We start from the raw sequence: 23,736 nt of genomic DNA on the forward strand, positions 1-23,736 counted from the left end.
TTAGGTAAATTCAATTAGGGGAATAGTTGTTAGGTAAAACCCCACTGAGTGCTTATTAGATGTTTAGCCGAGTGGGGCTCTAATGTCAGTACCGCAAGTTAAGTTACTAGACCCAGGAAGGAAATACTGCCCAAATATACAGTTCGATTAACAGATTTAAAGTACTTGTTGATACGTGTGCAGCTGAAACTGTACTCACAGTAATCCGGAGAGGTGCGAGCTAAGCAGAGTTGTTAGGTAGCCACAGATGGAGCCGGTCCAGAGATCGAATACAAAGTTTTACCTGTAAGCAACACAGCAGCGTGAGGGAATGGCGGATATGCGCTGTGTGAAGAGAGGCGCCGGACAGGTAGTGATGATGTCGGCGAAAGTCCGTGCTACAGAGATGAAGTGCTGAAAATACCGTCTGGTCGGGGAAATAGAAGGAAACAAATTTAACAATGCTTCAGAGCTGAAGACTGAGGTATCTTTGTATACTTCAATAAACCAGCACTGGAGCAAGGAAGGAGGAGCTCTTTTATCAGCGTGAGTTCTCAGTTCTCTGTTGTTAAGGTGGAATGGTTGAATGGCTATAAGAAGGCTGTTAAGGAGGTATGAGACATGACATACTCCCCCCTAAAGGGAACTTCACAAGAGGTTTCAGGGAGCCGGGCGATTCGAGTTTCGGCGATGAAAAAGCATAACCAAACGGTCTGCTGAGAGGTTTGTTGCAGGTTCCCAAGAGTCCTCCAAGGAATCATAACCAACCCAACGTACCAGATACTGGAGTACACCAGCTCGGCATCTAGAATCCAGAATAGCCTGAACCTCATATTCAGGGTCGGGTTGAGGTGTCATAGGTGGATCTATGGTTCCTGGAGCGTCAGAGAAACAAGGTTTAATGAGAGAAATATGGAACGTAGGATGGATACGATAGTGTGGGGGTAACTGTAGCGTGACAGTTATGGAATTACAAATCTCAGAAATGGGAAAGGATCCTATGAAAAGTGTATTCAGTTTCCTACATGAGTTCTGGATTCTGAGGTGTTTAGTAGCCAACCAAACCTTTTCTTCAACCTTATTCGAAGGATGGGGCCTGTGTTGAAGATCGTAGTACTTCTTATAGGAAGCCTGAGAGTTTTTTATGTTGTCTTGTATGATTGAATATGTTTGCTTAATGGTATTGACCAAGTCATTCACTTGGGGACATGGTGAATCAGAGGCTGAAAAAGGTTGGAACTGTGGGTGAAGACCAGAGTTGATGTAAAATGGTGAGTGACCTGTGGATGTATTGGTGGTGTTATTGTAGGCGAACTCTGCGAGACTGAGATATTCCACCCAAGTATCTTGTTTGTGTGAACAAAAACAGTGTAGGAATTGCTCGAGCCATTGATTGGTCCTTTCACACTGCCCATTCGTTTGTGGGTGGTAAGATGTTGTAAACAATTGATGCATATGTAGTGCCTTGCAGAGTGCCTTCCAGAACCTAGATGTGAACTGGCTGCCCCTGTCACTAAGTATAGTAGTTGGTATGCCATGGAGACGTACTATTTCCTTGATGAACAGATCAGTGGTTTTCTGAGTGGTTGGGAGAGACTCCAAGGGCATGAAATAGTCCATCTTGGAGAATGTGTCCACAACAACGAATATTGCTGAGTTTCCAGAAGATCTTGGAAGGTCCACTATGAAATCAATGGAAACGGTGCTCCATAGATGCTCTGGTATTGGTAGAGGTTAAAGTAATCCCAGAGGTTTTTGGTGTGAGGGATTGGTGGTTGCACATGTGTCCCAGGATGTCACATATTGTTCGACAGTAGATCTCATAGCTGGCCACCAGAAAGTCCTTTGTAATAGGTCATAGGTCTTATGCATTCCTAAGTGGCCAGCAAGGGGTGAATCATGATTGGCATATAAGACTCTCTTGCGTAAGCTGGGTGGCACGTAGAGTTTGCTACCATATCTGTAGATCCCATGCGAATCCTGAGTAAGAAGGTCCGTAGGTAGGGTGGTATCCTTCTGCTGATTCGATTTTAATTCTTGTTGATAGTCCGATAGGAAGGCAAGTATATTAGCTTTTGGAATAACGGTAGTTGGTTGTGGTGTAGAGGGGGGTCTGTGGTCCTTTCTTGATAGAGCGTCTGCCTTTCCATTTTTGTTGCCAGGCCGGTAGGTGATAACATAAGTGAACCTGGAAAAGTACAAATGCCAACGTAACTGTCTGCAGGATAATGTGTGACTGGAATGCAGATATTGTAAGTTCTTGTGATCAGTATAAATGGTGATCGGGTGTTCAGCTCCTTCTAGTAAATGTTTCCACTGATCGAAGAAACACTTTATGGCAAGAAGTTCTTTTTCGCCTACTGGGTAGTTTAATTCTGGAGGACTGAGAAGTCTAGAGAAGTAGGAGATAGGGTGTAGAGGATCTTGAGGGGATGCTCTTTGGGAAAGGATTGACGTGATGGCATAATCTGATGCGTCTACTTCAAGAACTAGATGGTTTGAAGTGTCAGGGATTTGTAACACCGGGGATGTGACAAAACAAGACTTGAGTTGGTCAAATGCTTTTTTACAAGTGTTATTCCAATTATATGTGGATGCATTTTTTGTTAATTCTGTAAGAGGTTTGAGATGGCTGCAAAGTTAGGAATAAAATGTCTATAGAAATTAGCGAATCCGAGGAAACGCTGAACCTATTCCTTATTCCCAGTGGGCCAGTGTTTTATAGCGGAGATTTTGTTGTTATCCATCTTTATTTTGTTTTGGTTTATAATGTAACCAAGGAAAGAGATTTCTGTTGAGTGAAAAGTACATTTCTCTAGCTTGGCACATAAATTGTGAGTACGTAGTCTAGAGAGGACAGTTCTAACATGTTGGATGTGTTCTGTGAAGTTACTAGAGTAAATAAGGATATCGTCTAAATATACGACTAAGAAGGCGTCTAGGATATCACGAAAAATGTCATTTATGAAACACTGGAAAGTTGCCGGTGCGTTGCACAGACCGAGAGGCATAACTGTATATTCATAGATCCCATTACACGTCCTGAAAGCAGTTAGCCATTTGTCACCGGACCTTATTCTAATAAGGTTGTAGGCACCTCTTAAATCAAGTTTTGTAAAGTATTTGGCACCTCTTAACCTCTCTATTAATTCTGGAATGAGAGGTAGGGGGTATCTGTTTTTCTTTGTTCGCTTATTTAATTCCCTATAATCAGTTATAGGGCTCAGAGACCCATCCTTGTTTTTTACAAAAACATCCCAGCACCTGCTGGGGATGTGGAAGGGCAAATAAACCCCTTTTTAAAATTTTCATCAATATAAGTTTTAAGATGAGCTAACTCAGGTTTTGACAGTGGGTAGATGTGCCCATAAGGAATGGTAACACCGGGAAGTAGGTCTATAGGGCAGTCATAAGGTCTATGAGGAGGGAGTGTGTCAGCAACCTTTTTATCAAAAACGTCAGAGAAATCAACATATTCAATAGGAACCGTAGGAGTGATTGTAGCCAGTAGAGTGGTAGATGGATAACAGGTAGAACTACAGAATTGGGAAGGAAAAGATAGTGAAAGCGTTTTCCAGTGAATAAGCGGCTTATGAGGGCGTAACCAAGAAATTCCCAAGACCAAAGGATAGATAGGAGAGGAGATAATGTCAAAAGATAGGGACTCAGTGTGCCCTACAGGGGTTGTGAGTGTGATGGGGACCATTTGATGAGCTACTAGACCAGAGGGGAGATTAGTACCATCAATGACTCTAAAAGGCTGGGGTTTCTTTTAGAAAGAATAGGAATTTTATTGCATTTAACAAAATCAATATAGATGAAATTGCCACATGCTCCCATGTCGATGATAGCTTCAGTCTTGAGGCTGTGATGGTCCCACTGTAAAATCAATGGTAGCATTAGGTTACCAGATGTTTTACTTTTCAATTAAGAAAAATGAGGGAACAAACGAGACTTACTGATTTTCTGCTTCAAAAGAAGAGGGCAGTCCTTGACTATATGGTTATGTGCAGCGCAGTACATACATAGGTTCAGGGATCTGCGTCGTGATCTTTCCTGAGATGTGAGAGGTCCCCTAATAAACCCAATCTCCATGGGTTGGTCTGAACTTACAGTGTTCTGGTACACCGGTCCTTGATAGTTCGTCCTTTATTTCATCAGAAAGTCCAAGCCTGAACTGATTTCTCAGAGAGATCTCATTCCATAAGGAATCCCTAGCCCAGATTTTGAACTGGGTAATGTATTGTTCCACTGGGAACTTGTTTTGTTTGTGAGCCCTGAGCTTGGTCTCAGCCGTTAATTGGCGGTAAGGGTCGTCATATAAGTGGGAAAGTGCATTCAAGAACCCATCGAGAGAATTCAGGATGGGGTCATGGGTCTCATACAGAGAATCAGCCCATGCACGTGGTTCTCCTCTCATGTATGAGAGGATAGTAAGCACTTTAGTCCTGTCGTTAGGATAGGTCTTTGGTCTTAGTTCAAACAATAATAAGCAAGCATTCCTGAATTGCTTGAAACTGGTACTGTCCGCAGTGAATTTCTCGGGAAGAGACACCTGTGGTTCAGAAGAATGCTCTTGGCCAGAGCCTTTAGCAGTGAGAGCTTCACTAAGCTTCACTAAGACAGGCTCTCAGATTCTGATGTGAAAGGTTATTCATTTGTTGAAATAAGCTGTGTACTTGTGATGCAAGATCCGCAGGATCCATTATATTTTAGGGCTGGTTTATTATATATTGAGGGAGCTATAAACTGTGGAGCAGGGTTAGACTTGATACAGTATGTCCCTTTAAATGTTTGGTTGTTTGAAAAGTAGTAGATAGTTTACAGTATGCAAACACTTCTACTACTGATGATACTAATATAGCCTCTGATGAGTGTAGAATATACCAGGAATATATCCACTGAAAAGGAGGCACTAGAATTAGGTAAATCCAATTAGGGGAATAGTTGTTAGGTAACAGTGCTTATAAGATGTTTAGCCGAGTGGGGCTCTAATGTCAGTACCGCAAGTTAAGTTACTAGACCCAGGAAGGAAATACTGCCCAAATATACAGTTCGATTAACAGATTTAAAGTACTTGTTGATACGTGTGCAGCTGAAACTGTATTCACAGTAATCCGGAGAGGTGCGAGCTAAGCAGAGTTGTTAGGTAGCCACAGATGGAGTCGGTCCGGAGATCAAATACAAAGTTTTACCTGTAAGCAGCACAACAGCGTGAGGGAATGGCGGATATGCGCTGTGTAAAGAGAGGCGCCGGACAGGTAATGATGACGTCGGCGAAAGTCCGTGCTACAGAGATGAAGTGCTGAGAATACCGGCTGGTCGGGGAAATAGAAGGAAACAAATTTAACAATGCTTCAGAGCTGAAGACTGAGGTATATTTGTATACTTCAATAAACCAGCACTGGAGCAAGGAAGGAGGAGCTCTTTTATCAGCGTGAGTTCTCAGTTCCCTGTTGTTAAGGTGGAATGGTTGAATGGCTATAAGAAGGCTGTTAAGGAGGTATGAGACATGACAGTGATACAACAACACAACCCATTGGGCTTTATCGACCATCCATACCACACACTCAAATGACACCAGAAGCGTACAACAAGGACTTCCGAGTTAATGTGCAAAATTAAATCATGGGGCTTTATCGCCCATCAAAACTAAATATTTAATTACACTCTTGAAATATATAAGGAACAATCCTCCATTGCATATGTCAAACCATATCATCCCCGCTCAATCTTAGAGTCATACCATATAACCGAGGTGTGTAACCAGGTGTATCCGTAAAGACGTCCACCGGACATTGCGTCACTTCCGGTTATAAGCATACCGGAACCCTACTATGATTACGCAATATCCGGGTGAGAACTTTAAATGATAAGGGCACAATTACCTGTTATGTATTACACCCTATACCTTGTATGTTTAAAGCAAACTACTATTCAGTGAAAAACCTTATGCATTAACCAGAATTATGAGGCGAACATTTTAACCAATACTATAAGTGACCAATATAAAGAAGTTCTATCTGGTGAGTAATAAGTTCAAACACATAAAATCTTAAACTAAACAGCATGTAAAACAAATACACACCAATTAGAAAAAAACTTATCAAGAGGATAGACATCTATCACATATTAACTCATAGTTACACTAGGAATACGGATTATGTTTAGAGGCTCGTTTCCACAATATCACTTGTTGCATATTTCAACGATACAAAACTATACATATCTCTGCAGCTTGGGACTACAGCACAATTATATAATGTATTAATTCTTTCTCTTCTCTGCCACTTGGTTATAACTGGAGTACAATGTGTACTTCGGGGAGGAGACAAGCTACTTAATCTGGTCTATGGGGTATACATGGGAACGTGCAGACTAAAAATAATCTGCTAGCGCACATGTAGTCACTTCCGACAGTGATCAAAGGTACTCATCCAGTCAATAGACTAAAGGTAATCCCTATCCTGTCCCTATCCACAACCACGCTTACTCCATACCCACTTTATACCACATCCACATCAAAAAACCTTCCCTTAATCCAACATCCCCATCCAACTACTGTCCTATTTCCCTACTCCCTCTTGCCTCAAAGCTTCTTGAAAAGCTAGTATATGCACATCTATCCCATTTCCTTAACCTAAATTCTCTTCTTGACCCACTGAAATCTGGATTTCATCCCCATCACTCCACAGAGACAGCAGTTGTCAAGGTTACCAACAACCTACTTACAGCAAAATCCAAAGGCCACTTCTGTCTGCTTATCCTCCTTGACCTGTATGCAGCCTTTTGACACTGTTGACCACCCTCTCTTGCTCCAAACCCTCCAATCCTTCGGCATCTGTGACACAGTTCTCTTGTGGTTCTCTTCCTATCTGTCTAACCATACATTTAGTGTAGCCTTCTCTGGAGCATCTTCTGCCCCGTTACCACTTTCTGTTGGGGTACCTCAAGGCTCTGTCCTCGGTCCCCTTCTCTTTTCAATCTACACGTCATCATTAGGTTCCTTAATAAAGACCCATGGGTTTCAATATCATTTGTATGCCGAAGACACCCAAAACTACCTCTATGCACCAGACCTACCTCCTTCCTTACTAACCCTTGTCACTAACTGTCTTTCTCATATCTCATCTTGGATGTCCTCTCACTACCTTAAGCTAAATCTCTCTAAAACTAAACTCCTTATTTTCCCCCCTTCTTCCAATATCTCCTACCCCAAATTTTCTATAACTGTTGATAATTCCATCATTACCACTACCCCACATGCCCGATGCTTGGGGTCACACTAGACTCAGACCTTTCCTTCACTCCTCACATTCAGTCCTTGACTTAAGCCTGCTGCTTCCACCTTAAAAACATCTCTAAAATTAGACATTTCCTTACACAAGACACATCTCACATTTTAAACCACTCTCTCATCCTTTCCCACCTTGACTACTGCAACTCCATCCTCTCTAGTCTACCTAGCTGCTGCATAGCTCCTCTACAATCCATTATGAATGCCTCTGCCAGGCTCATCTTCCTTACACTTCGCTCTTCATCTGCTGCAGCTCTTTCCAATAGCTTCAATGGCTTCCTCTTGCCTCTAGGATTAAACACAAAATTCTCACTCTGACATACAAAGCCCTCAACTGCACTGCTCCCCCCTACATTTCAGAACTTGTCTCCATATACTCTCCCTCCTGTCCCCTTCGATCTGCTCACTATCACCTCCTCTCCTCCTCTCTTGTAACTTCCTCACATTCCCGTTTACAGGACTTCTCCAGACTGGCTCCCATCTTATGGAATTCCCTGCCTCACTCCACAAGACTCTCCCCTAGTTTTAACAGCTTCAAGCACTCCCTAAAGGCTCTACTATTCAGGGATGCATACAACCTACACTAACCTTTCCTAACTCCATTGCTTTCCCCTTGAACTCCTTAGAATGTAAGCCTTTGAACCCAGCTGTTTGCAGTTCGCTTTCATAAGAGCCGACTACAACAGTGAAAATCTTGGCAGGCCCCTTCACCCACTTGATACCTAAAAAAGTTATCCTGTATACCAACTATGTTTACAGTGCTGCAGAATCTGTTGGCACTCTAAAATACCTGATAATAATAATAATAATAATAATCCACAGTACTCCATATGTTAAAGAGCCAAAATCGGGCATAGAGTTGAGTCCCTTTGGGTGTATTGTGTCCAGCCTGAACATCCACTCTGCCTCTGTTTTTAGAAGTAGTTTGTTTCTGTCACCGCCTCGTGATGGTTTGGGAATATGGTCAATCAGAATCACTCTGACTGAAGATACAGGATGTTTTGTCACCTCCGGCTGCTCCCATTCCCCTTTCTTGATGGCCTGCCTTATAGCCATTCAATGGTTTGCCATCTGTTCGCGAATAGTCCCCTGGGTCTTCCTGATGTAATGTAAGCCACATGGGCATATCAACATATACACCACATGGGTGGTAGTGAACATAATTGAGTGGTTGTTGGTATATTTTTGACAACCATGGGGATGAATTTCCTGGTAGAAATAAACCCATTACATGTTGTACAATTTGGACATCTGTAGAATCCTTTCTGTTGTCCCACTGAATCCTCACTAGTATAACATCTGACCGGATCTGAAATGACCAAAAGATCTCTGAGGTTGGTATTTCGTCTGAATCCTACTCTAGGACTAGATCCCTTGGCAAACTTCAGTTTGGTATCTGAAAGTAGGATATGCCAGAATTCCTTGATAGACTGTACCACCTTAGATGTGTTTGGAGCAAAGGTGGTTGTGAAGATGATGTTCTTATCCAATGTTTGATTTCTTTTCATTTTTTCTGTAGAAGCTTGTCCTGAGTGACATCTTTAATTTTTGTTAAACACTGTGATAGTTGTCTATCTTCTTGATATTTTTTTTCTAATTTGTGTATATTTGTTTTATATGCTGTTTAGTATAAGATTTTGTGTGTTTGAACTTATAACTCACCAGATAGAACTTCTTTATATTGGTCACTTATAGTATTGGTTAAAATGTTTGCCGCATCATTCTGGTTAATACATAAGGTTTTTCACTGAATAGTAGTTTGCTTTAAACATCCAAGGTATAGGGTGTAATATATAACAAGTAATTGTGCCCTTATCATTTAAAGTTCTCACCTGGATATTGTGTATTCATAGTAGGGTTCCGGTATGCTTGAAACCGGAAGTGACACAATGTCCAGTGGTTGTCGTTACGTATACACCTGGTTACACACCGCGGTCATATGGTATACCTCTAAGATCATGCGGGGATGATATGATTTGACATATGCAATGGGGAATTAACCCGGAAGTCCTTGTTGTATGATTTCGGTGTCATTTTAGTGTGTGGTATGGATGGGCGATAAAGCCCTATGGGTTGTGTTGTTGTATCACACATCACCCGGAAGTACTTGCTGTATACTTCCAGTGTAACAATGTTAAGGTTATACCAGATATGATGTATATTTGGTGCTTTTTTCACAGGAAGGAGGAGGTACTACTTTATTAAGTGTGTGTGTATATATATATATATATATATATATATATAATGCAGGGAAAGTGGTACACATCATCCAAACATCTGCCTGGTGTACTGCTGTAGTAGAATTGTACAGAGTCCTAGTATCCCAAACCTGGTCAGGGGTAAATGGTAATTCCAATGAAGCAGGCAACACAGTAACCGGAATCAATAGAAGCTTTTAATCCATAAAAAGGAAAAAACAGGTAGGGCCTTAACTCATAACGTTTCAGTATAATTGCATAAACCACAAATTCTACAGTGCATGTCAACCTGTGTTTAATGATGTATTTCCTATTGGTGTGTGGGTGATGGAAGCTTTTGCCAGTCACCTACTATTACATGTGACACAATTGCCACACCGATAACAGCCTTGCTGGACTCTAGGCAGCCAAGATTTCTGCTCATAACAATATATGGGATCATTCAGTACCAGTAGGTTTCGTAGGTTCTTAGACCGCTTATACACCATCCTTGGGGGTGGTGGGTCATAAAAGGGAAGACTGGTATACTTGGCAAGTACTTTCTAGTTATCTTTAATATTTGTAGCTACCACATTAGACCCTGGGGTGAAGGTAGTCACAAAATTTAATCGCTGATCTTCCTTTTTCTGGACTTTTCTCATTATGAGATTCTCCTGTCGTTGTACTTCAGCCACTGCACATTGCTTTTCAATATGACTCTGGGGGTATCCTCATTGTAGAAATTTCTGTGCCATCTCCTGCAATTGCGTCTTCTTATGGGAACTCTCAGTGTTATTCCTGACTACCCTCAGGAGCTGCGAGAAACTGACACCGTTTTTTTGGTGATGAGGATGAAAACTATCATAATGTAAAATCGAATTTTTATCAGTATCCTTATGATACAGGGTGGTCTGTAATTTACAATCTGCACCCCTAGTTTTCTTGTATATTTCCAGATCCAAAAAGTGGATTTTTGCGTATCCCATTCTATCTTGAATCGAATAGTCGAGTCAAGGGTGTTGAGATTATTGATCCATTGAAGTAAAGATTCTGGGGTACCCCTCCAAACTAAAAATATGTCATCGATTTAGCAATGGTATAATCTGATGGAGCTCTGCTGGGAGTTGAAGACATTATGTAGTTCATACATAAGCAATAGGAAACATGAGAAGCACACGAGTTGGAGCATACAAGTAAATTTAATGGACAATTCCAAAAAAACAATTACATCAAAAACGTAAGGCTATGAGTAAGGCTTAGGCCGAAACGCGTAAGCCGAGTAGTGCCCTGCACTCATTATATTTTCACACCATTTTCTCTGCACTTTTATCTGGGGGTATGTACCCCTTACGTTTTTGATGTAATTGGTTTTTTTGGAATCGTCCATTAAATTTACTTGTATGCTCCAACTCGTGTGCTTCTCATGTTTTCCTATTGCTCATTACAACTTTTGGCCCGAGTGAGCACGGAGTTGGTGACAGGGTGCTGCAGGGTTGGCTTTCTTATTACGGATGACAAGTTTGAACTGAGGAATCGTTGCTCTCCTGCATGCTGAACGGCTGTGGACACATTCACCATTGCAGCATAAGATATCCAGGACACTGTTCATTACACTGTCGTGCTTATCAAGGTATGTGCACATTCGTTGCTGGGGAGCTGTGTTACTCTATTTCACTGATTTTGTGCAATTAGCGTTTGCTATATGAGGTAACCATAAGGTCTATATTATTTCAAACTTATTGCCTGGTAGCAGGATTGAGGGGTCCTGATTACCCACTGGCAACATCTGTACTCTTGGGGATGAGACGCAGCGTACTGGACTAACTTCTGACCTACTGCACATACCAGGTTAGGGTGCTGTATTTACCTGACCTTTGACTTCATCCCCCTATTTGTTATTTCACCCAATTAACTTTTCCTCACACTGTCTAGTTCATACATAGCCATATATAAATTGGCATACGAAGGGGCCATACTCAACCCCATCGCCATTCCCAGAATTTGTAAGAAGAATTCCTTTTCAAATCTGAAAAAGTTTTTCTCCAAGCAGAGCTCCATTAGATTCAGCAAGAATTTGATGGGGGGACCTGAGTAGTGTTCACTAGCAGTCAGTATTTATTTAACCATTTGGATGCCTTGTTTATGCGGTATCCACAATGTAAAGAATTACAAATTTATAGTGACAAGCAAGTCCCATTCACCCTCAATGTCAAAATCATTCAAGAGGTTAATCAATTCAAAGAAATCTCTCAAGTGAGATTTAGTGCTCTGCACCATTGGTTGAAGAAAAAAATCAATGTACTCAGCAAGCGGCTGAAATAGAGATCCCCTGGCTGAAACTATGGGTCTGCCAAGGGGATTCTCCGATGTTTTGTTAATCTTGGGCAGTAGATATAGAATTGGACAAATCGGTTTATCTACTGTTAGGAATGCATATGTATTATCATCAATGATGTTAGCAGTATATTCAAACCCCAAGAGCTCATCAACTTGGACAAAGCTGACAGTCATTTCAGCAATCTGCGATCCGTCTTTACGGAGCTACGAATCCAAGATGGCGCTGCCTACCTGCCTCAATATAAGGCCCACATGAAGGGCCTGACAGAAGACCCGCTACTTGTCCAGCCTTATACCACAAGATCTCGGGCGGTGCAGTCTGGAGGGACCTGACCTATACCTTAGGCGGCTATGACGGAGATGACCCGACGCAACTGGAAATTAACAGCAAGCCCCCACATGACAACTAGTCCGACGGACATTTTGGAGATTCCCCAGAATAAGGCGCTGCAATGCCAGATACCGGTGTACTCCCTCTCCTAAGGTGGCACTTGCCCCCGGGCTCTAACGCTACTGAGGCATCGTGCGATATCACAGACTCCTGTATGCAGAGGTCAGTACGCATACATCGACCGCTCACAGCACTTTCTAATTCTGCTTGGATGGCTTAGAAGAACAGGCAGAGATTTCTAGTGAGACGCCTCACTAAAGATAAGCAGAAGGGGGAACCGCTACTGACTTATGTCCGTGACGATACACAGCAATCTATCACTGTAGGAAAACTAAACATCACAGGTGGGACTCAATTGATATGTTTGTTCAGTGCCATGACTCCCCAGCTACGAAGGTTTTCAGACATATTAGTCTGCCATGTTTTTAAAAGTCTTTACTGGAGAGAAGGTGTCGGCTGAGATATTCAGTGTTTCAGGTCAGATTTAAGGGCTCAACCAGATGAGGATCTCCTGACAACCCACAAGCTGACTGCTAAGAGTTGAACTGCTTTGAATACTTCTAGTACATATGTTGCAGACTTGAGACTTTACTTGTTTTTGGCCCACGACTAGTTGAAGAGTTTTACTCCCCATGCTTGAACTAATACTATGCCATTTTGAGACTACCGCTTAATGCTACCTCACTCAGGGGCAGGAGATTAAGCGACTGATCTGTAGAAGGAGTCAGGGATTGACTTACATGCCATATCTAGTATTACAAATTGTGTTTGTTTTCATGTATGCCTGTTTCATGGGTAGTACCTACTAGAGTGCTGCAGATAGCAGCAGTTTGTATATTAGAGCAGGGTCCGGTTGTTCTGTTTAGAAATTGTCGGTGAGTGATTCGTTTTGCATAAATATGTTGAATATTTGATTAACTCTCGCTATTACACTTTAGATCTGCACATGAAATAGACTAAACATATTTGAATAATGGTGACTGTTTATATCCTCTAGCATAACATGGTTGTATATCGTTTTGGTGTAATGCTGTACATATAGTCCTGTTAAAAGTCCCTAACCACCTGTTAGGCTGATATAATGTGCCTTCTCAAGTTTAGCTAATAATCACATGGGCTAGGCCTTAGCAATCACTCTAACCTAGGTATGTCTGGTAGTATTTCTCACTTACTACACCCCTCTCTTATATCTTATGCCTAAATTGCATATTAATTGAAGATTACTACTTGGGCATGGCAATACACTTCATGGCAATACTTTCTACATACCACCCCTTCTAATAGTGGGGGTTATGCTATTTCGACCAATGCGGTCTTATACTATGGTTCATTCTTACTGGTTCATTTTACACTCTATATCTTAATTGGTTATGCAGTATTAATGGAAATTACAGGATAAAAAGTCTTGCAATCTACCTTAATTTTATGTAAATGTATATTCTGCTAAAGGCACAGCCTTTTGTAAACTTTACACTGATATGTGCCAATATTTATGCTCTTCTCCTAAACCCTCAAGTTTATTGTTTCAGGGTTTAGCAAGTTTGACACTATTATCTGAATGTAATATATATGTACTAGGTATGTAAATATGAGCTTGCAGTCCTTACAAAACTCTACTGCACTAATCCTATTGTACCCTACATATGTATGGGAGGCTCAGTTTTTCTTACGATACCACCATTTACGAGCTTAATAGGGTACTCTCACCCACAGAGTTACTTCCCCATGTTTATGTCTGCTCATTATAGAACTATGGGGATTAGACCTCCTGAGACATCACACTGTATTCTATTTGGCAGTAGTGACTTATTGATACCCCCTACCTATGATGTTTCCGCACCTACACTTAATTCACCTTGTATATCACACTACACCTTATTTTGAGTGTCAGTAACCTAGGGGAAAAACTAACTAACACCTAAGTTTAGATAACTGGTCTTATCAAACTGTACTTATGCCCAGCACCACTATATGTCTTGAAGTGAAATTTTAGATAGTAGTGTCCCAGGTAGGGTTTATAGATGAAATCCTGATTTTTGTATGCTGTTAATACTTGATGCCCTAAACTTAATAGGCCGAAACGCCTAACTCACGTCTCGCCTCTATATTTCAAGAAGAAATGTTTTATATTGGGATAATTCCAGGTAAATGTAACATGCCTATAGTGTCTTATAATATATCAATATCAGATTACTTGAAATGTTTTGATACTTAATACAGTTAGTCCCCGTAAGGGACAGGTTGAGTACTCTCTGCACTCTATTTCTATTATGATTTCTAGTATTATAGTATATTGTTGACATGGTTATTTTTGTAGATAGTATATCTCGCAACAATTGTATTTTGTATGACAAGGATACCAGTACATATAGACATCTTACTCTAACTTACCCTATCACAGCTATTTTTTGCCCAACTCCTCACGACTTTCTCCTTAAGCCCAAATAAGTCTTTTTTAACACGTCCTCCTATCTCTTCTCACCCTATATGTACAACATTAACCCCGGATCCTCCCTAACACTTAAATGCTTCTACATACGCTGGTACTCCCAGCGCTAAAAAACATATGTTCTAAGTTGACTTTTGGATCTACTCCTAACTCTCGGGCAACTTTCTTAGAGACTCTATTAAATTCGTGCTGTTGCCCTTTTTATTTGGCTCCGCCCTCCCACATCCACATACCCTTATATTTGACAAGCGGTGCTAACCCGCTGAATATCCCCCCCCCCCCCTCGCATTGTGATACCTATTAAAAAGATATCTACTGTCTACCAGTTTTCTTCTATTTTCAGAGGCCGTACGGGCCTAGGAGTAGGTTTCTAATTAGACAGTTATATACGCTATATATCATAAAATCAAGGTTCATTAGCTTATTTTTGTATTTGTTATAACTTTTGGAATAACTTACTCAATTTCAATTGTATTTTTCATCTATGCTGTTAACAGGAGATTTTTGATCTATCTTTGTTTTATAAAACCTCAATAAAAAAAATATATTAAAAAAAAAATGAAGAAATGAACAGCAGCCAATCAGCATCAGCAGTGCTAAGGTCATGAACTCTTACTGTGATCTCATGAGATTTGACTTAACTCTCATGAGATTTCATAGTAAGCTTCCTTTACCTGATTGGTGAAATAATATGAGAGTGCACGATGCTCATCCTTTCAGATGTCCCAGTACAGACACACTAAATGCTGCTTAGAAATCCTTTACAATGGGAGGTGGCTACTGAGGAACTTTTGAGGTAAAATATCTTCCTTTTTTACATAGATATGTTCAGGTGATATTTTCTAGTCAGCTTTTTACAGCTGTGCTGCATCACTTTCAAGTTTTTAAACATTTGGGTATTATGGCCCTTTAAATCACGGGTGAACAATTACTGAGGATTTCTGCACCATCTCTTACAGAATTCAATGTTGGTACGTCCCAGTGTGGGGATATTTTTAACCCTAAACCCTTGAGGAATAAACTTAAGTTTTATGGTATTTAGATAAATATACAGTGTGAAGGTGAAAATCTATCTCTTTTTTTCTCTAGATGTAATAATTTATGATATATGTTAGTCGGTATCTCAACCATAGTCTCCTGTAGCACCTAAATGTCGGCATCACACTGGATGCGGGCAGCATCCTTTCTGTAAAAAAAAAATCCTCTATACTCCCAAAAAGGATCATCCTTTGGGGTTTTCCTGAGATTTAGTAGAGAATTCGATAGGCCAGGAAGCACAAAAAAAATAAAGAATGAGTCTGTTGATGGAACTCCACAAAATATACCCAGTGTCCAACAAAGGGAAAAGTTAATACACAAAGTAATGTAGAGTGCTCATTTAAAAAAAAAAACAGATATCCAAACGATGCAGGGAAAGTGGCACACACCATCCAAACAACTGCCTGGTGCACTGCTGTAGTAGAATTGTACAGAGTCCTACTATCCCAAACCTGGCCAGGGGTAAATGGTAATACCAATGAAGCAGGCAGCACAGTAACTGGAATCAACAGAAGCCTTTAATCCATAAAAAGGAAAAAACAGGTAGGGCCTTAACCCATAACATTTTGGTTCAGATTCAAACCTTTGTCAAATGGAGGCTGTGACAGACATAACCAACCAACACAAACCCACCCTTATATACCCAAATAAGTTAATAGACATACCAGGTGTACCCCATCAGCTCCCCACTTCCAAAGAGAGCACACCGCAAACACGAGGGGGGCCGCTGCACCGACCAATGACATCATCAACACCCGCCCGTGTAAACACGTGTATATACTATATATATATATATATATATATAACACACAGAGAAAAACCCAGCACTCACTTACAAGCTCTCAGCTAAGATTTAAAAGCAAAAAATGGAAAGGTTAGTCACCGCATCTGGCCAAATGGGACAAGCTCAGGTACCACGTCCAAGGTCCTTTCCAATACCTGAGACCCTAAAACAGCCACACAATGCAAGCTTTCAAATCCAAACAAACTGAAAACAAGGGAAGGGTGCACAGGAATATGTAATCACCCTAGACATTTACAAAACACGGAAGGGAACTGCACTCTCATACCGGACCGGGTACACATCCCATGACCCTGCAACATGCTCAGCCCGGAGGTGCCACTGGCACTCACAGGAAGCTGTGCTGTCCCCAGAGCCACAAGCAGTTAACCCAGACAGGTCTGGGTGCAAGAACCATAGGAAAATTACAAAACAAATTAATACAACACACAGAGAAAACCCAGCACTCACTTACAAGCTCTCAGCTAAGATTTAAAAGCAAAAAATGGAAAGGTTAGTCACCGCATCTGGCCAAATGGGACAAGCTCAGGTACCCACGTCAAGGTCCTTTCCAATACCTGAGACCCTAAAACAGCCACACAATGCAAGCTTTCAAATCCAAATAAACTGAAAACAAGGGAAGGGTGCACAGGAATATGTAATCACCCTAGACTATACAAAACAACGGAAGGGAACTGCACTCTCATACCGGACGGGGTACACATCCCATGACCCTGCAACATGCTCAGCCCTGGGGTGCCACTGGCACTCACAGGAAGCTGTGCTGTCCCCAGAGCCACAAGCAGTTAACCCCAGACAGGTCTGGGTGCAAAGAACCATAGGGGAAAATTACAAAACAACTTATTACAACACACAGAGAAAACCACAGCACTCACTTACAAGCCTCTCAGCTAAGATTTAAAAGCAAAAATGGAAAGGTTTAGTCACCGCATCTGGCCAAATGGGACAAGCTCAGGGTACCACGTCAATGTCCTTTCCAATACCTGAGACCCTAAAACAGCCCACACACTGCAGCTTTCAAATCCAAACAAACTGATAACAAGGGAAGGGTGCACAGGAATATGTAATCACCACTAGACATATACAAAACACGGAAGGGAACTGCACTCTCATACCGGGACCGGGGTACACATCCCATGACCCTGCAACATGCTCAGCCCGGGGTGCCACTGGCACTCACAGGAAGCTGTGCTGTCCCCAGAGCCACAAGCAGTTAACCCAGACAGGTCTGGGTGCAAGAACCATAGGGAAAATTACAAAACAATAATACAACACACAGAGAAAACACAGCACTCACTTAAAGCTCTCAGCTAAGATTTAAAAGCAAAATGGAAAGGTTAGTCACCGCATCTGGCCAAATGGGACAAGCTCAGGTACCACGTCAAGGTCCTTTCCAATACCTGAGACCCTAAAACAGCCACACAATGCAAGCTTTTTAATCCAAACAAACTGAAAACAAGGGAAGGGTGCACAGGAATATGTAATCACCCTAGACATATACAAAACACGGAAGGGAACTGCACTCTCATACCCGGACCGGGTACACATCCCATGACCCTGCAACATGCTCAGCCCGGGGTGCCACTGCACTCACAGGAAGCTGTGCTGTCCCCAGAGCCACAAGCAGTTAACCCCAGACAGGTCTGGGTGCAAGAACATAGGGAAAATGACAAAACAAATTAATACAACACACAGAGAAAACCCAGCACTCACTTACAAGCTCTCAGCTAAGACCTGTCTGGGGTTAACTGCTTGTTGCTTTTAAGGGAAATGCCCATACAAATGCCCCTTTAATGGGTAGCTTAGGTTTTTTTTAGACTTTTTTTTTTTATTTTGGGGGGTTGGTTGGGTGGGGAATTTTACTGTTGGGGGGACTTTGTATTTTTTTTTTCTAGGTAAAAGAGTTGTTTAAACTTAAGGCAATGCCATACAAAAGGCCCCTTTTTTAAGAGCTATTGGTAGTTTATTCTAGGTTAGGAGGTGTTATTATTTTAGGATAGGTGTAATTGTTTTTATTTTTGATAATTGTTTTATTATTTTTAGCAATCTTGAGAGTTTTTTATTTTTCGTATTTAGTGTTTATTATTTTCTGTAATGTTAGATTTTAAATTTTTCTTGTAGAATTAATAAGTTTTTGAAATGTTTAATTTATTTTTTTTAATTGGTAGGTTTTTTTAAATTTTATTAGAATAGTTATATTAGGTTAATTTATAGTTTGATGTTAGTTTTTTTTTTTTTTTATTTCACAGGTAAGTTTTTATTTATTTTAAGATAGTTATATTGTAACTTTTAATTTAAAGTTAGGGGGTGTTAGTTTTGGGGTTAATAGTTTAATTTAGTGTTTTGAGATGTGGGGGTCCGGCGGTTTAGGGGTTAATAGGTTTATTTGTTAATTTGCAATTATGGGGGCAGCGGATTAGGGGTTAATACTTTATTTAGGTGTCGGCGATGTTGGGTGCGGCGGATTAGGGGTTAAGAATTTTTATTAGTGTTGGCGATGTCGGGGAGTGGTGTATTAGGGGTTAATAACTTTTATTACTGTTGGCGATGTCGGGGAGCAGCAGATTAGGGGTGTAATAATTGTTATTTACTTGTCGGCAATGTCAGGGGCGCCGGAATTAGGGGTGTTTAGACTAGGGGTTTATGTTAGGGTGTTAGGTTTAAACGTAACTTTATTTTCTCATAGACATCAATGGGGTTGCGATACGGCGATCTTGATTCCACAATTGCAGGTGTTATTTTTTTTCTAACACTTTCTCAGAATTGATGTCTATGGGGGAAAGCGTGCACAAGCACATAAACTCAGCCCTTGGCATTTGTGCGGTATGGAGCTTAGCGCACCATACCGCACAGCACAAGGAGGCTTTTCAGTAACTCATAATGGCAGCGCTATGGAGAGTGCAATAACGTAATTTTTTTGGCGTTATTTTCACACCCTGTTTAGCGCAAAACTCGTAATCTAGGTGATTGTTTTCTTGTTGTTTTGTGCTTTTAAACAGACACTAAAATCAAAATTAAACTTTCATGATTCAGATAGAGCATAACATTTTAAGAAACTTTCCAATTTACTTCCATTTTAAAATTGTGCACAATCTTTTTATATGCACACTTTATAAGGCAAAAGCTCCTAATGAGCATGGGCAATAATTCACAGTGCATACTTATGAGTCTGTGACTGCCCTAGTCCACTGGTTTTTAAACCTGTCCTCAGGCCTCCCCAACAGTGCCGGTTTACGGTATTACCTTGGATGAGGGCAGGTAAAATAACCATGTTTACTAATTAGCTGATTGTTTCACCTGTGCTCTAGTTCAGATATCCACAAAATGTGGCCTGCTAGGACGGCCTGGGGACAGGTGAAAACTAGTGCCCTTGTCCAAAAAGATGATCTTCCTGTAGTCATTCTAAAGTAATCAATGAATCCAGACCAGTCATCAGAAGCCATCCTGGAGTATGCCCACAGGCCGAAATATTTAAATGAGATGACTCTAGAGGCATTGACTGGCTGTTCATGCTTGTGAAGTAATCAGTAAGGTATTCTGCTAATCATTCTTTTTTAACTTAGCTGAGGACCTTACAAGCCTAATAATGTCTGATGTTGTGCAAATGACTTCTAAAGAGGTTTGATGATCTAATGTATTTAATGGTTCTATAAAGGATATTTCATGTTTGTTTTTTTTGCTTTTGCTTTTCATTTAAAGTATAATGTCAGATATGACACTAAGCTTATTCACTTGTCTCCAGTTTATATCAATAGGAAGATACACACTATTAAAAAATCCTTTACTTCCTGTGTGTTTATTTAATTTGCATTGTGCCTAATTTTCATGTCTTTGTAGGTCGCAGAGCTTGTGCCGGGGAGACTCTAGCAAGGATGGAACTTTTTATCTTTTTCGCAACATTGCTACAAAAATTTACATTTAATTTGCCTCCTGGCTTGTCTGATGTTGATTTATCTTCAGCTGTTGGCTTTACCCTTACACCATTACAAAAAAATATCTGTGCAATACCAAGATTTTAAAGGCCCTGTTGCACTCAGATTATACATCAAAGCTTTCAATGATAGCGTTTAGGCAAATCTTTATGTAAGGAAACATGAATATTAGTTTTAATGTTCCTGTAATTATTTGTTCCACTTCAAGAAAAAATCATTATCCATTTTGTAGAGAAGGTTCAATCAATGTTTTAGTAAATCTGTTATGTTTCCTGGTCTATATCTTCACTTTTCAATAATTGCTCTTTGTAAAGGACTTCTACAATGGTTTGCATTTTTAATTTGGATTTGCTGGAACTTAACAGTTGCATTGTTGGAAGACTAAACATTTGATATGAACAACAAAGTGGCTAAAACTTTTAACACTTCTTTAAATTGCTTGGAAAAAAACACCACAATAATAAAATATTATTTGAAAAAATAAACTTAAAGATTAGATTTATTCTGACCAATTTCTTCATCATCATGTTCTTGTTTATCTTCCTGAAAAGCCTATCTCTCATTCATCCAATTAAATTGATGGTTGTACAAACAGCAAATAAGATGATGTAAATATATTAAAGTCTATGTTAGATTTACCCCAGCATGGTCTAAATGCTTGAAGAGAGTTAGCCCAAATTTGTAATATATAACATATCATGGACTCCTATATGTGTTTGTTTTAGAAGTAACAGTGGGTTAATATATATAACCTGATTTCATCACCTGATAACAAAACTAAAAAATAATTACATTTTGTACAAAGTATAGTGTATATAGAGTACTTATATTTAGAATATAAATATGAATTATTAGTGTATACCCTTTTCTGCCTTAAATTAATCACGTATGATTGGATGTTTTAGCATATAGGCATATTGTGTACATAAATGCCACAAATTCATGTTGAATATGCATATGCCAAGATATACAGTCTGTACAATTATGGAATGGAAGTGTCTTAATTGCAGTATTTGACTGGTAGCTGTCCAGCCAGAAAGTCTGATGTCTTTTTAAGAGGCCTCCATATGTAAAACCTAACTCTTGCCTAGGAAAAGTAATTAAAGAAAGAAAAGTGCTCAGCAAGGAATGAACAATGGTTCAGTAGTTTGTTCTATGGCAAGTCACCAACTAGGAGGAGCCTCTTTTAGCCCAATGGTGCTGTTTACAGTTGAGAACTTTCCCTCCTAAAAAGGATGGTCCAGGGAAAACACCAGGCAATCCTCCTCTGAGCAAAGAATATGGCAACCCAAGGGAATCATTTTAGCCTTCTGTGAGCCTTGCCTTTGAAGTGCAGTTATATCCTACTAGGCACATTGGGCATGAAGTCCACATCTAAGTTCCCCCATGACCCTTAGGAAGACATTTTGCCAGGGTGATATAATTAATGAGGCTAAACCATACATCTGGGGTATCTTACTTTTCTTTTGTTCAGATGAGGATTGACTGGTATTTCAAAGCTGGAGTATTTTTATGGTAAGATCAGACTGAAATACTACAAGATATTTCTCCTCTGTGAAAAGCAATATGAACTAGATGAGTCTTCACCCTTGTGGAACTGGTCTTGCAGCATTTGTTTATTCCTTGCTGAGTGAGTCTCTCCTCTTTCTTTTATATTAGGAAGAAATGACACATATGGTATTATCAATAAATGCCATATTTTATTTGACTTCATTAACCTCGGAAAAGCTTTAAGGGGTAATCCCAGGGTGAGGGAGAACCCCAAAATAGCGGGTGAGAGGGCAGGGGACATTTTCAGGGTTCATGTACTCTCCACAAGATCAAAGATACAGAACTAATTGGGGAAAAGGAATATGTAGGGAATAAAAGATATTCAAAGAAGATATGTAAGGCTGACACTCTCTATAAGTAGAAGGGAGATGGGAGAGGATTTACAAAATAAATTAAATATAAAAGAGATAAATATCAATAAGATGAAAAAAAGGTTTAAGCAGATTAGTTGTGATGCCTCCCAGACATTTACCTTAGCATTGTATAATAGGAATTATGTAGATAAAGCAATGCCACTACCAATATAAACCACTGAATGATCAAACTTCTGTTGCTAAATATTCATGGCATCTGCCTAGCAACAGTTACCAAGCAAATACAACTGATTTTATTTTTCATGGATGCCACTATAACATAAAAGTGACGGTATCCTATATGTGTTGCTATTATATGCAACAACCCCCTGTCGCAGTTAACCTCTAACTGCTAATATTCTTTTGGCATACTATAATCATTGCTTAAACCTATGTAGAAATATCTTATTTAAAAAAAAAACTTTATAGTTTTTTTCTTATATCATCTCTTCCTTTGCAGATGATACTAAATTGTATAAAGTTAGAACTGCTTCTGAGCCAACTTAAAAGAGACACTGAACCCATTTTTTTTCTTTCGTGATTCAGATAGAGCATGCCATTTTGAGTAACTTTCTAATTTACTCCTATGAACAAATTTTCTTCATTCTCTTGGTATCTTTATTTAAAATGCAATAATGTAAGTTTAGATGCTGGACTATTTTTGGTAACAACCTGGGTTGTTCATGCTGATTGGTGGATAAATTCATCCACCAATAAAAAAGTGCTGTCCAGAGTTTTAAACCAAAAAAAAGCTTAGATGCCTTCTTTTTTTAAATAAAGATAGCAAGAGAACGAAGAAAATTGAGAATAGGAGTAAATTAGAAAGTTGCTTAAAAGGTCATGCTCTATCGAAGTCGCGAAAGAAAAAAATTGGGTTCAGTGTCCCTTTAACAAGGATAACAAATTAGTTAAAGAAAATAAATTGGAAAGTTGTTTAAAATTGCATTCTCGGTCCAAATCATGAAAGAAAACTTTTGTGTTTCTTGTCCCTTTATTTTAAGGGGGGGGGGGGTGTAAATCTGCAGCTATTTAAATTCCTGATAATACTTTACCTTCAGATTTACAGAAGAGTTATTAAAGTGACACTCAAGTCAAAATTAAACTTTCATTATTCAGATAAAGCACACAATTTTAAACAACTTTCCAATTCACTTCCATTAACTAAATGTTCACAATCTTTTTATATCTACATTTTCTAAAGCACCAGCACTTACTGAGCAAGTGGAAGATTCATAGAATATTAATATATGCATTTTATGATTGGCTGATGGTTGTCACATGATGCAGTGTGAGGGACAATAGAACAAACTTTTAAATTTGTGAGAAAGAAATCTACTAATTATTTGAAAGTCAAACTAAGTGCCTTTGTACTGTGTTTTTATTATGCATTTACTGACTATGATAATCTACTGTTTTTAATGATCATTTAA

The 23,736-nt window shown here is 39.8% G+C and overlaps 1 protein-coding gene across 1 annotated transcript in view; it reads left to right on the forward strand.

Moving 5' to 3' along the window:
- Positions 1 to 20,904, forward strand: part of LOC128655953 (cytochrome P450 2K6) — a 121,107-nt gene extending 100,203 nt beyond the window's left edge. Inside the window, exon 9 of the mRNA XM_053709563.1 lies at positions 20,308 to 20,904. Within this exon, the coding sequence (XP_053565538.1) occupies positions 20,308 to 20,489 (182 nt within the window). The 3' untranslated portion in view covers positions 20,490 to 20,904. The remainder of the gene's footprint in view (positions 1 to 20,307) is intronic.
- Positions 20,905 to 23,736: the final 2,832 nt, after the last annotated feature.

Source organism: Bombina bombina, chromosome 4 (assembly GCF_027579735.1).
Source record: "Bombina bombina isolate aBomBom1 chromosome 4, aBomBom1.pri, whole genome shotgun sequence".
Taxonomy (NCBI): domain Eukaryota; kingdom Metazoa; phylum Chordata; class Amphibia; order Anura; family Bombinatoridae; genus Bombina; species Bombina bombina.